At 38.2% G+C, this 16,763-nt stretch overlaps 1 protein-coding gene across 4 annotated transcripts in view; it reads right to left on the bottom strand.

Annotated features, from left to right (window-relative positions):
- Positions 1-16,763, bottom strand: part of KIAA1328 (KIAA1328 ortholog) — a 171,730-nt gene that overhangs the window by 149,658 nt on the left and 5,309 nt on the right. For 2 of the 4 annotated variants that reach the window (XM_032675988.1, XM_032675989.1), the window contains 3 exons: positions 15,573-15,712; positions 11,743-11,837; positions 3,193-3,308 (listed from right to left, as the gene is read on the bottom strand). In XM_032675988.1, the coding sequence (XP_032531879.1) occupies positions 3,193-3,308; positions 11,743-11,837; positions 15,573-15,712 (351 nt within the window). Of the gene's footprint in view, positions 1-3,192; positions 3,309-11,742; positions 11,838-12,237; positions 12,379-15,572; positions 15,713-16,763 lie in introns of those variants that run through there. The other 2 variants (XM_032675990.1, XM_032675991.1) reach the window with 2 other exon arrangements.

Below are 16,763 nucleotides of genomic sequence, written 5' to 3' on the forward strand. Positions count from 1 at the left end.
AGGTTCTAGATCTCACTTTCCCAATACACTCTCACATTTTTCCCTCTACCTCTTACTTAATCTTCGCTTTCAGAAAAGATGCTTTCATTGTGGAGGGCATCAAAAGAACAGGGGCACCTGTTATTGGATCTTCCAGTTCAGCTTAACTGGGCAAATTTTAATAACAGCAAGAGATGTCATCACAGCACACACACCTTAACACCACTAGGCATCACATCTCCTAAGAACAACAGCACTAGAACTTTCCAGAAAAAAAGGCTTACAGGAGTTTATTACAAGCAAAATAAAGTTTTGATCCTGTTTTGGTTTTGGAATTGTTTGAAACACTTTAGATCAAGCTTCTTTTGAAAGAAGATAGTTTCAAGTGTTAAATGCCTTGAGAAAAACCAAGCCAAACTACCTAACTTCGTCCAAATTGTAATATGACAGGTCTAACAATACTGCTTTAGGAAAAAGTTGTAGATCGGGCGACTACTTGAAATCCCTAATTTTCCTTAATTCTGTGATAGTAAGTACTTGGCAATGCTAAGAGTAGGGTGGCCTATTTGTGGTTCACAGTGTGCTCATCAGGGTTGTCTCCCAGTAGTGGAATGCCCTGGTAATAACTACTCAATTTTTTAAAGTGTCAACTGCAATGGAAGGATAGAATTTTAAATTTGCACGAAATTTTTGCTGCTGTTCTCTACCCAGATGACACTGACCAATTCCAAAGCAAATGTGAGCTTAGGCTGCAGACAGATACTGGATTTCAAATACTGCTAAGTTACTCAAAGTTTTGTGGTGAGTTCACTGCATACCACCCATTTCCCCACTCCCAAAGCTTCTGTAATAGTTCATCAGCAATGAGTTCTAACAGAGGGGTCCTCACAGCTTCTTGGGGGGGAAAAACAATCAACCACAGCAAAATAAAGACAGATTTGCTTCAAAGTAGGAATTTCAAGCACCAAACAATATCCGCAAGAATCTCAATAAGGAAAAAAAAAAAGAAAATCAACAAAATACATGTTGCCAAAAAAAAAAACCAAATTGCCCATGCTAAATGAATTAAACTTTTACCAAGTTGGAATTACACTTCACTGGATATCTGCAGTTATATCAGAAGAACCAATTTATTACCACAGGATAATTTTTAAATACTGGGATAGCTTGAAGACGTTTTCTTATGGTTTTATATCCCTGACATCTTATTTGCAAGTGAACTCCACAATCCAGAAAAACTTGAAGAATTTCAAGTTGCTGTACTTGAAATGGCCATAATCTGTATTTGAACTCAGCAAGTCATTTCTACTATTTCTTGTCCCTGCAACAAGCTTTAAATATTAACTGATCAGAGTTATGTTGAAAATCTTGAATCATTCATGTATGATAGGCAAGTATTGCAGCAGTTAAAATTATATTGTTTTAAATTATAACCTTGTTTTATATTTCCAGGTTTTACAAAGTTTTATGAAGTGTAAAATTGCATGCATTAACCTTCTGCCATGTCTACCAGACTTCTGGAAAAATATTCATGCCTGCGCAATCTATTTCTAGCAAAGGGAAAAAAAAAAACAAGAAAGAAATAAAGCCCACAAAACAAATAAACAAGCAAGAATGTCTACTTCCCGGTAGCCAAATAAACCTTACATAAATTAGTGAAAGCTTTATGTGGATAAATTTTAAAAAAATTAATCAGGAATATGCATCCCACCCACTCTCATGAGCTGACTGGGTACACAAGATGTAATACACAACAAAACACTGATTTAGTGAAATTAATGTAGAAGAGTTGTAGCCACAACTAATGGCTCTTGAATACATTAGATTTAATATTTTCCAGTAACTGTTCATGGCCAGCTAAGTTTGTTGATGTGTATATTATTTAGTACAAACAGGCAAAACTCTTTCTAACAATTTAAATGGCACTGTGACACAAGGGATCTTCTGGGTCACCAAGGGCAATCCCCTGCTGGCAGAGACCACACATCACTGAGTGCCTTTTGTAAGCCAAGCAAGTTCCATCAAAAAGAAACTGCTTTTTTTGTTAAGCCTCTCAGGGACAAAGAGTGAACTAGGATTGCTTGAACTTTCCAGAACCTTCCTCCAACATCATGTTTAAGTTTGTGGATTGTTTATGTCCGTTTATTTCTGCTTCAACACTGGCTCATACCTTGAATAGCCCATTTTTGCCGTAGTATTGTCTCTCCCCTATTCACCCCACCACCATTCCAACCTAATTCTACATGGCCAGTCACTATTCAAAAGCATACACAGACACACTTCAGCCTCTGCTCAGGAAATAGCTTCTCCAGGCCCCCCATCATCTCAAGTAGCCCTTCTCCTCAACTTCTGTCATTTTTATCTTGAACAAGGCATAACCCAGGACTGAAAACAGTACTGTATACAGGCTACATCATGCTTCCTAAAAACAGCAAGCATTATTATCTTGCTGTATTGGAAATACAGCTCCTGATGAACCACACACTATTTGTTGTCGTTGTAGTTGCAGCACCGCCTCTTCCACACCCCACTATAGTCAACCATCAGATCTCTGACATATTAAACAACAAAGCATTGACAGCAGAGATTTGGAAGAGAAATGAAGAAGAGAATTTTGTAAAGGTCTGTAATATCACACCAAAGGAAAACTGCAGTTCCTGCAATGATACTGACTTTGCACGTGATATTCCAAGATTGGGACTAAGTATATGGAGCTTAAAAAAATGCAAGTGACAGCCTGCAAGAAAAAAGAATCAGCTGTTTATAAACAAACAAACAAACCCTACATCAAAACAAGTCAAAATTGGCTAAACCCCCTAGTACATATATGTAGTTTAAAGGCCTTCAGTGTAGATTGTCTTTCTCTGGACACTGAGAGAAATGGAATACTATGCAAGTTTTAGACCTAAATTAAAGCCACCTAACAGAATTAAGTAAAAAAAAAAAATCTATAATCATATTTTAATGCATAAATTCCTTATTGTCATTTTTCGTTGACAAATATCTATTTCATAGCAAAACAACATCATAGGAACAGCTGGATGGCAGTTTTAAGCTCAAATGAACCAGTGTCACATGCTGACAAGTCATCTCTCTGATTGCTTTTGAATGGCAGCACATGCAGATTTATTCTATGCCATAAATTAGAACAATTATTTCTCTGTAGTTCACTTTTTATTTCAGTGAGCCATTGCACATATTTTTAAAGGATATCTTCCCTTTCCTTGATGATAAGTTCATTCTGTTCTTCTAGCTGTCTGATCTTCTTCTCAAACGATTCCTGTTCAGCTTTCAGCCGTTCTTCTGTCACCTCTTTTTCTTCACTTACCCTGAAAAGAATTTGAGAAAAATAAAATATATGCCCATAACCATAGTGTCTGCCTTCCAATTCCTCACCACTTTGCAGGTAAATGGATAACACCCTCTCCACCCTTAAACAGGTTCGTTCCTCACAATGCTTATTTTATTACATTACAAGGGAGGATGCATATGACTTCATGCAATACATCATTTCTTCAAAGACACCAATCTCAGTAGAGTACATGCACATTAATGGGCAGCACGGAAGAACAAAGTAAGGACCTGAACCCACAATTACCTTTTGCAGCCATAATGAAGACTCACTGGGATCCTTGCCCAGGGCATGAAAACAGAAAACTCAAATGGGGGAGCTTAACTGACAAGACAGGAAGGAAATTGGAAAACTTTTCTATTTCTTAATCTATAAAGTAATCCTTCTTTCACATTTACTGGTCAAACATAAGTCCAGGAAAGAATCATTTTTCTTGTTAGCTTTCTCCAAACAAAACAGTTTGTCCTGTTCTGGGGATTTTAAAATATCAAGCTGCAGGAGTAAATTTTCCTTTCTGTCTGGGGCATGGCACCCTGTATCTTGCTGCTCAGTGTAAATAACTGGATCAAGATTAAAAGATGACAATGTGAGAAAGGTTTACAATGATCATTTATTCTGCACCTCAAGAGCAGGCTGTAAAAACAATTATTCTGGTATCACGTAGGCAAGAAGATCATTATGCACAGATCATCCTGTAACTATGCTAAAAAACATGGCTTAGAAATCATGGTTCTATAAAAGCTCCACAAAAATATTAAGTAATGAGCTTAGACTAATAAATATTATTGCTCTGCACTTAGGCAATTTCTGTTGCTGAAGGCTCTTAAAGTTCAGTCTTTTATGATGATGAAACAGCTGCCACAGCACAGGTGACAGGAGACCAAAGCAGTATAACTTTTAAAAAACTTCAACTTTAACTTCCTTTAAGTGGAACAATCATATAGAAAGAGGAAAGAGGATAAAAAAAGATATGAAATATACATATATATATCTCTATGCCTGGAATAAGCCTTTCACTCATCCCATCAGACTCACTGCCATTCTTGACAGAGAGCTCCAACGAAGGACTGACATATCCATTCGACATCATGGTGTTTCCCTTAAGAGGACACAGATTTATTTTGATCTTCCAGAAGAAAAGCCATAAATACCACAACTGGGTCACTCCCCTAGGATGAACTCTAGCACTCCTCAACTCTAAGATTAACCCACAGCCCTTCCCATATCAGCTTGAGAGGACTGCATGAAGTTGGAAATAACAGTACTGAAACTCACATTTTTTCTGACAGAGACAAACAACAGATAACATACAACCAAATTCTTTAAATTGGGTTGGTTATAAAGCTTGGATCAAACTATTAATTGGAAAGTTTCTAAATTACAGGAAAAAAAGTACATGGATTAAGCGTAAAAACATTCCACTATTCATATGCCCATGGTCTCATTTACAACGCTGGCCCTGGCCTGGGAAGGTGTGATGAGTTCAACCCATTCCTAAAGCCTCCGGCCCTCCACTCACACGCTTGTGAGGGCTGGGCACACAGCATTAAAAAAACAGCAAAGGGAACCAGCTTTATTAACTCTGGATAAATACCAACACCTACACGCTCCTTAGCTAAGCAGGAAAACTTTTGAAAAATATCTACCACACATATTTCTTTGCCCCCGATGCAGTAACAGCTACAGCACACATACCACAGGCTGCAGACCCAGGCTTTAGCAACTAACCACGAGTTCTAGAGCCATCAGGGGACTACAGAATATATGACCTTCCTTCACATTATCAGTGAAAGATGCAAAAATTAAAAAAAAAAGAAAATAATTTAGACAAACACAATGAAGACAGCTATGACCATGTGGATGAAAGACAAGAAGTAAAGGAGCAAGGCAGGGAACTGGAAAGGAAAGAGAGGACAAGTATCATCTCCAGGACACTGTAAGGAAGGAAGCTTGCTTACTAACTGCAGGAGTGATGCTACATGAAAAAAAGGTTCGGGACAACTGAAACACTGGGCTATGCTAGCACCCAATAACACTAAACTCAAACATAAGAAAATAAGGTGAGAAAGAACAGGGCACTAGAGAAATCAGACTAAACCTAGCAGGTTTTACTCATCTCTGGATTCTGTGATTTGCTGCTTGTATCAGTGTGCATCACATTCATGTGCTGTGTTTGTATTTAACACAGATCACAGCAAGTTGTCACACTCCCAGACACATGAATATATTATGCCACATATCTTATGCAGTAAATGACTGAGAACAGTAAGTGATCTTAGGAGAAATGTGGCAGTATGTGTTTATGTATCACAAAGCAGAAGACAGCCCATAAAGGGCAGGCAAGATACAGAAGACAGTCACTCACAGGAGGTGGCAAAAGGAAGTTAGAGAAAAGGAATACAAGAATGTCATCAGATTATGCTGGATTTATGTCACTTCCTATAAATAGCTCAGTGAGATTTTTTTATATACTTATTTCTTTGCCTTCTGGCAGTAAAGAACAGATGATTTCTAGCAGAAAGAGGAAGGACTCCACTGATGCCATACAAAAACATTACAAGGCTCATATGCTCCTCAAAAGGATTTTCACCCACTATTCATCTCCTTGGGTCAGAAAAGAGTAGTGAAAGAATGAAGGCACCACAACTACAAAGGGCACAGCTGCTCCACTGGGCAACATGCAGGTGTTCAGCTCCATTGTTTTTGTTTCCAGGATCAAATAGAGGACTGATGACAAAGATGACAAATCAGCAGAACTGATCCTCTCATTTAGTGTCTGAAGCATTTTGTTGCACACAATTCACATTGACCCACCTTGTGTCATAGGATATGCACCATCTTGTTTCAAGATTTGTTTTAAATTTGACAGCTTATATGAATTCAATATAATAAATTCATAGTAAAATTCAAAGCTTACATAATTCTAGATGCACTTAAATCAATATTTTAATTTCATTTTACAGGAGCCTCTGTAGAAAAAGAAAAACTCATAACACAGATATATTGACAAAAACCCCTCCTAGGACATCAGCCTGAGGGTTAAAATTAATTCCTAGTTCACCAGTTCCAATTACTGTGTTGTGCTACCAAGTCCACTGCTGATACCAGTGTTTCTGTCTGATCTAAAGAAGGAATTGATCAACAAGTTTACTGGTGACACTGACTCATTCCACTGAGTAAGCAGGATTGATGCTCTCCAGGTGGAATTTCTGAAGTGCTGCACAAGTCAACAGTGCTTCAAGTTTTATTTATTTAATGAAAAACTGACACGCACAAGAAAGAGCCGTAATAATACTCACATCAACACTACACTAGGGACAGAACTCAAAAGAACTCTTCCTGACTGAAAGCACTTAAAATCTTTAAAAATGAAGAGTTTTAAAAATGTTAAAAAAAAAAAAAGAGCTTTTACCAAGAGAAATATGAAATGCATTAAGAACTGTGGTTCAGCAAATTAAGACAGAGGACAAACAAACAAAACAAACAAAAAGCAGAGATACAAACACTGGAAACTTCACTGATCAGTCCTATGCTCTTCGGGAACACTTAACTTTTAGGGAACAGTAACCTGGTATTCGTCTGCCAAGTAGCTAGCAAAGATGAAAACATTTTGGTGACCATTTTTGAAAACTACAAGTTTTTAAATTTCAAGCAAAAAGTGGCATCTGAAACAGGCAAGTCCATCACAGGGTCAAAAATCAAGCAAGGACCAAGATAAGGGCATCATGCAAAGTCCAGTACACATGGATATCATGGAATTAAACCAGCTATCCCAACTGAAAGACGTACTCCAGAAAGGTAAAAACAGAACTTTCCATGCCAGAGTTGATTCTGCCTCTGGCACAACTGAGCAATAAAGTGACTTTTAATACAAGCACTCCAGGAAGAGAGAATGGCAGTATTTTTTGTCCAAGAACAGTGTTCACAAATCTGATACATTTTACTCCAGTATCATGGGCAGTTTGTACAAATTAAAAAAAAAATTAACAAAAAAAAATACGGTCCCAAAACCTAATTGAAATTGCTGCACAATGGATAAATTTTATGATATGCATCTTGCAAAATACAAAACTAGATCTCACAGTATGAATTTATAGCTACAAATGACTTTTTAAGCACAAAAGGTAAGTGTGATTGGTGATACAATAATCCTGGGCATGCTTTTCCTATCAGCACAAAGCCATTTGCCAGACAAGCTTAGGGATATCTCATTTGCAGTCTCACTGCCTGACCAATTAAGAGAACTGAAGCACAATATTGCTCCTAAAGTAGCATACAAAAAAAAAAAACACACCAAAAAAAAAAAAAACCCAACAAAGAAAAGATCTTGAGGTTAAAGCCAGGTAACAATTTGGTTAAATATGAAGTAGTGTAACCCAGGAGAGAAAGCAACCCTAGAGGCCAAACACTGCAGATTTGTAATATAGGTTTCCACAGGCAAGTTGTCCTTCAAAGATCCTGGAAGAAAAACACTTAAACAGCAGATACATGCTACACTAGTTTTACTGTCCTCCTTTGTAATGGTTTCCAGTTCTGTAACCAAATTAACCTTCTGTTTTGATTCCCATTTTCACCTTTTGTTGGAAAATTTCAATTTTAGTTGGTCGATTTCATCTTATCAGGATAAAAAGTCCAGATAAAAGCAACGGCAGTAGAAAAGACTGGCATCCCAGACTGCTAGCATCCTACAAAGGGTTTAGGAATCCAAGGTCTTGGGAAGGAGGAAGCATCTTCTCAGCAAGGGTCAAATGCATGTCTGAAGGTTGTTTGGTAGCTGCCAGTTACAAGTCATTCTGGGTATGCCAGTGATCTCAGCCAGAAAGACACTAACAGGATAGCAAGAACTGTCTTGTATCTCATTTGGAAAGGACAATCGCTCCCTCCCACAGGTGAGTAAGGGCATTACGATTCCTTTCTACCTAAATTGCTTTAGAAGATTTATTTGCAAAGACAACAGGGAGCCAGCTTTCTCCATGTTTATCTTATCCAAAGAAAGAAAGAATATAAAGTAGCTAGATACCAATTTTCACTACTAAAAACAAAAATTAAACTTTCATGAACCGTTCTCTGTCACTTAGTCAAGGCCTCTGCTCACTCTAAAGCAAATTGCATATGTGAGCTGCACAGGTGGGTGAACTCAGCAGGCAGGGAAGAAGCATTTGTGATACACCTGTCATACTAGGAGCCCCAAAGCCACAGAAGTATGGCTATAGGTGTGGTCTGTATCAGCTAGGAGTGAAGGGAATGCTTGCAAGCACACACACATTCACTCTCTCTGCAAAGAAATTTGAGATCCTCTCCATTCAGCCAAACACCAGGACAGAGAGAGCTCTCAAAATCTGCATAACACTTGAAGTATTTCATTCTAGAACACTTCATAATCATTCTCAGTGTGGTGTTTAGCAAATTCTTAATGTTCAGCAGTCAACTGGCCACGTCCCAGCAGACCCTGCACTGCTCCTTCTCAGAGAGGCTCATGTGTCCTGACACTGGCACAGAGAACGAGTGTGAGGAACTTTCAGTGTTTTCACCACGTCACTGCTCATTTCATTACATAACCTGATGACTGCTTCAGGAGTAGCCTGCTGTAATAAAAGCTCAGAGAAAGTCTTCCTTCCTCCTTTTTAAAAGGACTTGGCTTATAGGCAGAGATAAAAATTTGTTGTTACTGTGCCCCCTTCACCACCATGACAGCAGCACCTCACTGAAAACATGAAGGTGCCATGCTGGTTGCTTTTGAAAATAAAGGCTGATCACACTCAAGAATTTACTCACAAAGCATCTTGGCATTCATGGGCATGACTCATTCTACTCAGAAGCTCCTCTATAAACACAGTTTGAAAAGAATCTGCTGACCCAATAAATAAAAAAGTTCAAATTTGCAACACTTGAGTATTTTAAACTTTGGAAGCAGTTTGTGTCTCTCATTTCACCTTAAAAGGGAAGGCAGACTGTATACATTCAAAGAAAGACGAGGTAATTGTTAGATTTACAGGTGGCAGCACAGATCAAAAACTACGATTATTTAGCCTAGAAAGGAAGATTAGAAAGGATACAGCTGAGTCGTTTCCTTTGACCCTGTCTCAAAATCCAATTTCATAAAGTCCCTAACAGCTAACATGATGTCAGACACTGGAATCCCCAGCAGCAGAGCATTACAGCCAAGTAACTTTTTTTTCAAAGAAAAGGATATATTAATGCATCTGGCATTAGAATTTACTCATACCAACAAAAAGTGTGACACTTGAGTGAATGCAGTGGCACACACCCCCTCAGTGTTCAAAAGTGCAATGGGAGTAAGAGTTGGAGGAAGAGAAGTAAAAATTGGGAAGAGAAAGAAAAGTACATGAGCTCTCCTTGAGCAGTCACTGAAGTCAGGAAAAGGCCACTAGCCTGAACTGCTCAAGCAAGACCCGGTTGAAATTCGAGCCCCAAGAGTTCATCGTATTTTGCAACTGGTTTCCACACAGACAGAATTTTACCACTTTACAACAGCCTTCATGCAGCCACTTTCTGACCAGTCTATTTCTGTCCACCCTCCTGCGTCAAACCGGCACGAATTAGTCTCAACCACCGTCTTTTTCATTCATAAATTGTAGTAAAATAAGGAACAGTGAGGTATAGCCCTGGTAAAGTGAGACCTTTATTATTCCAAGTATTTACTGCAGGTCAGTCTTCCTGGAAAACTTTCAGCTTTCTGCTGGTCCTTTTTCTTCTCTGAAATAGCAGACAATGTTCTAATGCATGTAAGAGCACTCCATCATGGTACAACTAAGGATGAAAATTATGGAGAGTTTTAAAAAAGTGACGAGGTGAGCTGAATTAAAGTTCAACTTCCCTATTACTCTGCAAAGGACTTTTAATTACATCCAATAAAAATATGATTAGGTTTAAAAATAAAAGAGAACTAAGTATAAAATAATAGTGTTCCACTAATTTTACTTTTCAAAATTAATGTTGCTGCACCTTCTATTTTTCTTCAAAGAAATGTCAGGCAGAAATATCAAGCTGTCCTAAGGGAAAAATCACAGCATCTGAGATTTAAGAAGAATCCCATGCTCAAATGAATTAGTGTACTACTATTCGCTAGAGAGCACTGTATTATGAGGAACAATGTAATAAAAGGTTTTTTTTAATATTAGAATATAAGTCTATATATCAACAGTGGCAACAGTGTCCAAATAGCTCCAACATCTGACAATTTGGAACCAGGTTTCTCAGCAATCTACTCTTTATGACAGTCTTAACTATACATTTTCTAACACAAGATATGATAAAATAGAGTTGCAAGCATGAAGAACTTCAGAAATTACTGAAATACCGTATGGTAAGAAATCCTATATTAGTACAAATTATTAGCAGGTAAAATGGTCCACTGGATGAGGATAATCAGAGAGAAAATATTCCTAGCTGCACCAGAGAGTTATTGCATGACCTTGAGCAAGTAACTTAATTTCTCTGTCCAAATTTTCCTATATAAAAAGAAAAGGGACAGTAATGCTTGCCAATTACTGCATAGGCATGTGAAATCTATGGCAAAAAGTATTTCATTAATATCAGAGAACCTGCATTCTGTTAAAAAAAAAATTTGCCTTTAAAAATTCTACATGTGGACACAACTTTTAGCCCAAAGGACCTGAGAGCATCTCACGATACTTCCCCCACTGATGTCGTGCCAAAGACTGACAAAGGCCCACGAGGACCTCCTCATTCTTATAGTCACCATGTAAGAAGTGGATTTCCAGATATTCCCAGTTGTTAGGGACAGAGAGCAGGACTAAAATGTCCTCACTCAAATTCAACCCACCTTTTATCTTTGTGAATGTAACCAGCACTAGAACAAAACTGAAAAAGGCTTTTGCTAAAGCTGAGAAATTTGCACTACTTGAGCCTCTCCTTTCAAAGAATAGGTAGAACCTGAAGAAATTAATCAAAGCAAAAGTTTGGCTAGATAAGTAAAAGTTACACAGGCAAACATTGATCAACATGTTTCAGCCATTAAGATCAGCAATCCACCTTTAACATGGCATCTCATATAAAATCTTACCTCCTGCCAAACATCAAGCACTACAAAGCTTCATAGCAACAAAGTTTGTCATTTCCAAAAGCAGCATGTTTTTATTTAAAGCACATGATACATGCAACAAACAAAATCCTAGACTTGTGATTAGGTTTATAGGGATGAACTACTGCTGGTCACTAAACTTTGGCTTTTGTTTTAAATATACATTTAGGGGTCACAAAGCAAGGAAAAACCAATCAGCCTGCTTCATTGTTCATATCTCTTGCAGCAAGAAAAATTACCTTATGCAAATATTCAGTATCATAATGCAGTTTTACATTGCTTGATGTTAATTAGAGGAATGACTCCTTTTAAACACAATGCATTTTCAGGTGATGCTTCTTCTTACCTGGCAAGTTCTTTAATTAAGTTTGCAATGCGTCTCTTGTCCTCAGGACACAAATCCTTTAAAGAAGCACTCTTCATTCCTCCTTCATTAGTGACCTGAAAATTTAAAGTAACATTTTAGAAAGTATCGTTTAAAAGAAAACAAATATTTCATAAGATATTAAAAGCATTTCAAGACCTAATAATTACAAGCTGAAAGCAGATCAATTCCAACTGGAAATAAAATTTGTATTTTCTAAAAAACATAAGTACATTTCAGCAAAACAAATTACCAAATTGCAGAGAATTACTTTAAGAGTCTTTTAATTCAAACAGAAGCTGCTAGCTTCTATACTAAACATGTTGGGTAAAGTTTTAAGATGTGTACTATTCATTGATTCACAGTAGATAAAGGGAAGTAGGTTCTCATGACTTGGAAATCCAGTGCAGTGATATCCAAATCCAAGTCCAAACTTTATTATCACAGAGAGTAGAAAGTAAGAAAAATATATCCTGCCTCAGAGTTTATGACCAAAGCATACGAAACAACAAAGTATTGTCAGTAGACAGTAAGTCCTTACTTCATTTTTCTAATACACAGGAAAGTCCAGACCCTTTCACACATGGTTACTGCTTGATCTTAATGGTTTATTTGCTACCACTGCAGATAATATCCGTCAAAACAGGCCTGTAACAGACCCCAGCACTTCAGGCCTTTAATGCACTCCTTTAACACACAGAGAACCGCTGCTCTTGCTACCAGTGCCCACCAGAGGGCCTGTACTGCTGCCCGTGTACAGCTGAGGGCACCGCATTCCCTACCTCGGGATGCTTCAGAGTAGGAAAAGGCTCTAAATTGGTTTTATTTACCAAAAATTTCTGTGATCGGGGGACGCGGTTCTGCAGTGCTCGTGGAAGGCACGAGATGAGAATCCCAAGATAAACGCAGCAATAAGGGCTATGCTATTCTGCTCGAGCTTTTGACAAGTTTCAGTATCTCCACTCAGTCTGATTTATTTCAGTTTAGACTTTTATAAACCTACAAATATTACAAACCTCCCCAGCTTAACTTGAGATAAAAGAATGCAGCCGAATGCCCAGCAGTTTGGCCAAGTTAACAGAGCACAGAAAGCCTGCACAGTAACACTGGGCTTCTCCCCTCTCATTAGCAGGAACAGCAGCTGATCTACACCCACCACAGAGGAAGTGACCCCTTTCACTCTCAGCTAATTGCTTCTTAAACAGTAGCTTAAAACAATTAAAGAACAATGTCCACTACTAAAAGAGGACTCATGGTCACCCACCTGACCCTTCAGTACACTCTTATTTTGACTTCAGTGTATTTTCCCCAGGTAGGGGGAAGGAGTCTCACAAGGCAAATTCTAGCACCTTTCATGGGGACATTTAATTTCAGTTTCCTTCCTAAACATATGCTGCTTACAGTCATAAAAATGAAGAGACAATGTCTTTAACTTAACTGAAGTCAACTACAGTACCTTTGAAGGAATTTCACTTTCCATGCTAAAAATGTCTGACTTTTTTTTTCAGCAGCCAGACGATGGAACTTCTTTAAGAAAAACAAAAAGTTACAGGACAATTTTCACTCAAAAAGACAGGAGCTTGATCACATTAGTGAAGGAGATTTTAACAGAAGGTACCTCAAACTATTACCCAAACCAATGTGCATACTGTCAGACTAACATTTGTGCACAGGTACGCAGAGGTAGCACAATACAAATTCTCAGAGGCAGACTTGTACCATAACACATGTCAAAAAGAAGCTGTGGCATCATGCACAGCAACAGCTCAACCATCAAAACAAGACAAAAAAGGAGCTAGAAGCCAAGATTGTATTGTCTCCTCTTCCCAGGTTTCTGTCCTTTCTTCACAGTTCAGGACAGAAAGCAGTTTTGTAACTCGGTATTTGTAAGATACTCTCCACACCTTGGAAGGTGACAATCTGCCTGACAAAATCACAGGGAATCACAGGATGGTTAAGGTTGGAAGGACCTTGGTAGCTCATCTACTCCAGCCTACTCCACATTGCTCAGGATTATGTCCAGGTCAGGCTGGATAGGGCTCTGAGCAGCCTGGACTAGTGGGAGGTGTCCCTGTCCATGGCAGAAGGGGTTGCACTAGATGATCTTTAGGGTCCCTTCCAACCTAAACCATTTTATGATTCTTTGTTAAAGTAAAGCCATCAGCTCTCCCTAGACATGCACACAACATCTGGCAGAAAATGAGTTGTGCTGGTGATGAAAACTCCACGCAAAAGGAGTTTTTCTTCCATAACAAGTGAGACACATTTGTTCTATTTGTTTCAAGTAATTCAGAGCTTATCTTCAGACTACAAAGTTTCCATGAGGATTTGGCAAGGTAAGAGAAAAACAGAAGGTTAAAAAAGACAGAAAAGAAACAGAGTTTTGAACGCATTTAATTGTCAATATCATAAAAGCACGAGTCACCAATTAAGATTTCATGCATCAGGCATTATATAAAAAAAACACACAAAAATCCATTTATACCACAACGGCTTTCAAAAAAAAAAAAAAAAGGGAGTAAAAACTCTCTAAACAACAAGTAATGCAATCAACACACCATTCAACAAAACAGATTTTAATGTGACACATTGAAGGCATCTATGAGGCAGCAGGCTTGTAGATACTTATGAAGAGATGCTTCTACATAAAGACTCTGCATAATGGGGGCTATTTGTGGAATTTATCTGCATGTCACTTAACAGCATCATTTGCAAAGCAGAGGTACATGCCAGCCTCCTAAAAGCAAGTACTGATAAACAGAGAAATGGAAAGGGATAAGTCCAGGAAGGCCCTAAAAATTAATGTCAGTGTCATGCTGAAGGATTCAAAAAGCAATGACACTGTCAAAGCAACGAGAACTGAGTGATCTGTCTTCACATCAGAGTTTTGAACACACATGTGAGGCACAGCATCCACCCAGTGCACAGAAGACTGGGAAGGACATCTTAGCCCAGATGGAGAACAAGATCTAACTGCATGATAATACAACAATGATGCAGAGCAGTCCAAAGTTTCAGATCCTGCCTGTAAGTGGAAGGATGCCAAACCCTAGTGATTTACAAATGAATACTAGGAAAGAGACTTAACAGAACTCAAATAACTTAAACAATCATTGCACTATACAAACCATGTTAGAAAAATGGCACCTCTCAACAGATTTCTGAATATCACAGTATCTACCACAACACAGAATAACCTTCCAAAAAACCCCCACTGCTTTGAAATTTCTAATGCAACTGTAGGAAAAGTGTCACCTATTCTGACAGGAGGAGACCACACTATTCGAAGCAGAACCAAACACAGTGTCAATGGACAAAGCTACTTCTGCTACTCACATGCATTTTGAACTTCTACATCAAAAACAGAAAGTGATTTTACCCTACTAACATGAGCAGCCACAGTGAAAAGGTCTCTAAAAACAGTTTTATAGGTCTTGTTTCTAAATAATATGACTACAGCAATGAAACTGAGTAGATTGAACACAACTTCTGGCATGTTAGCTCAGTAAAATACAGGTTAGGTGCTATCCAAGACTACACTCACTGCCTCTGTACAAATATACACATAGAAATATATATAATCTCTTTTACATAGCTCCAGTTACACACAAATTACATAAATTAGCACATTCACCCTTTGTTTTCTTTAGATGATAAATTCTGTCAGCAAGCCACCATGTAAGTGCGCAAAAAGTATAAGAGGTTGTAAAAATAAAAGTATTCTAATGCTGTGTAAGAGTTTTCAATCTAAATATAAAATCTGACATTTTTCTACTAAGTCTTAAGAGCAATAAAAATTTGCCTTTACTGACCTGCTGCCCTGTCAGATCTCCCACACTTCTATCCGGATCCATGGAAACAGAAGTAACAGCTACAGGCACCTTGAGTTCAGTTTGACTTGTCTGATATTTTGGCAAACAGCTTGTTTTTAAATTTCCTTTTGTAGACACTCCTGTAAATGAAAGACAAGCAGAACACACAGATTACAAAGTGAAAAAGAGACCCTTCTCTTGCCTTGTACAACAGGACTTCCACAAAGGCATCTTTGCCTTAGCAGCTCTTTCTGAAAAGAATGAGCACGTCGGGTATATGTTTGCAGTTCCCCCCAGCCTCTCACTCCGCACAAAAATTCATTAAGATTAATGTATCAGCAGAAAAAGAGGTGCATGGCACTGAAGTGCATGCAGCCACAAAGAGCAACAAAGTAAATTCTGAAAGGCACATCGTCTGATGGAGGTTCAGTGCAAAAAAACCCTGTTGGTTTAAGATGCAAAAGCATAAAATTGAGCTTCTCCTTTGATACTTAAAGACAAAAAGGAACCAAGCAGTACTGCTGCTGAAAGTACCACTCATACGATAAAATACCACTTTTCTGTTATACAGCCAACCTACTGACTGCCCAGGCTAATTGTTCCTTTCAGGACCAGGAATATGAGTAAGGCAACACTTCAGTGCACACTCCACAGATCATCTGTAAAAAACTTCCTGCCATAATTAGAATTAGTTCACCACTACCAATGGTGAGAATGTGAAAGCACTGAAAATCCTGATGCTGCAATTATAAAGTGCCCACACTGATACTAACACTAAAACTGCCCAGGGCCAGATTAAAGCCCATAGCTTCTTGGTATTGATTTGAGTTTTGACTGTTCAGAAGTGCAAAAAGGTTTTGAACAAAAAAATATTCATTTTATACTAGTAGATAGAATACACTTATTTGGGTAATGAATTTCAGAAGTGTACCAGAAACCCCACTGAAAGAACTAAATTATAAGCTTTAACGTCTCCATGCTCATACACAAAGGAAAACAATGTTCCTGTAATTCTCTTTCACAGAAGTGGAAGAGTATTTCCGAGAGTGAGTCGATTTACATCATTTAGGAACACTGCCTTCTTTCCAGGGCACAGAGTGTAACCATCTGACATCGCCTGGCTTGAACTATGCTAGTTACAAAACACACACAGTTATTGAACAGAGCTATTTGGCCAGTAGTTTTCGAGGG

This window comes from Chiroxiphia lanceolata, chromosome Z (genome assembly GCF_009829145.1).
Source record: "Chiroxiphia lanceolata isolate bChiLan1 chromosome Z, bChiLan1.pri, whole genome shotgun sequence".
In the NCBI taxonomy this organism is placed as follows: domain Eukaryota; kingdom Metazoa; phylum Chordata; class Aves; order Passeriformes; family Pipridae; genus Chiroxiphia; species Chiroxiphia lanceolata.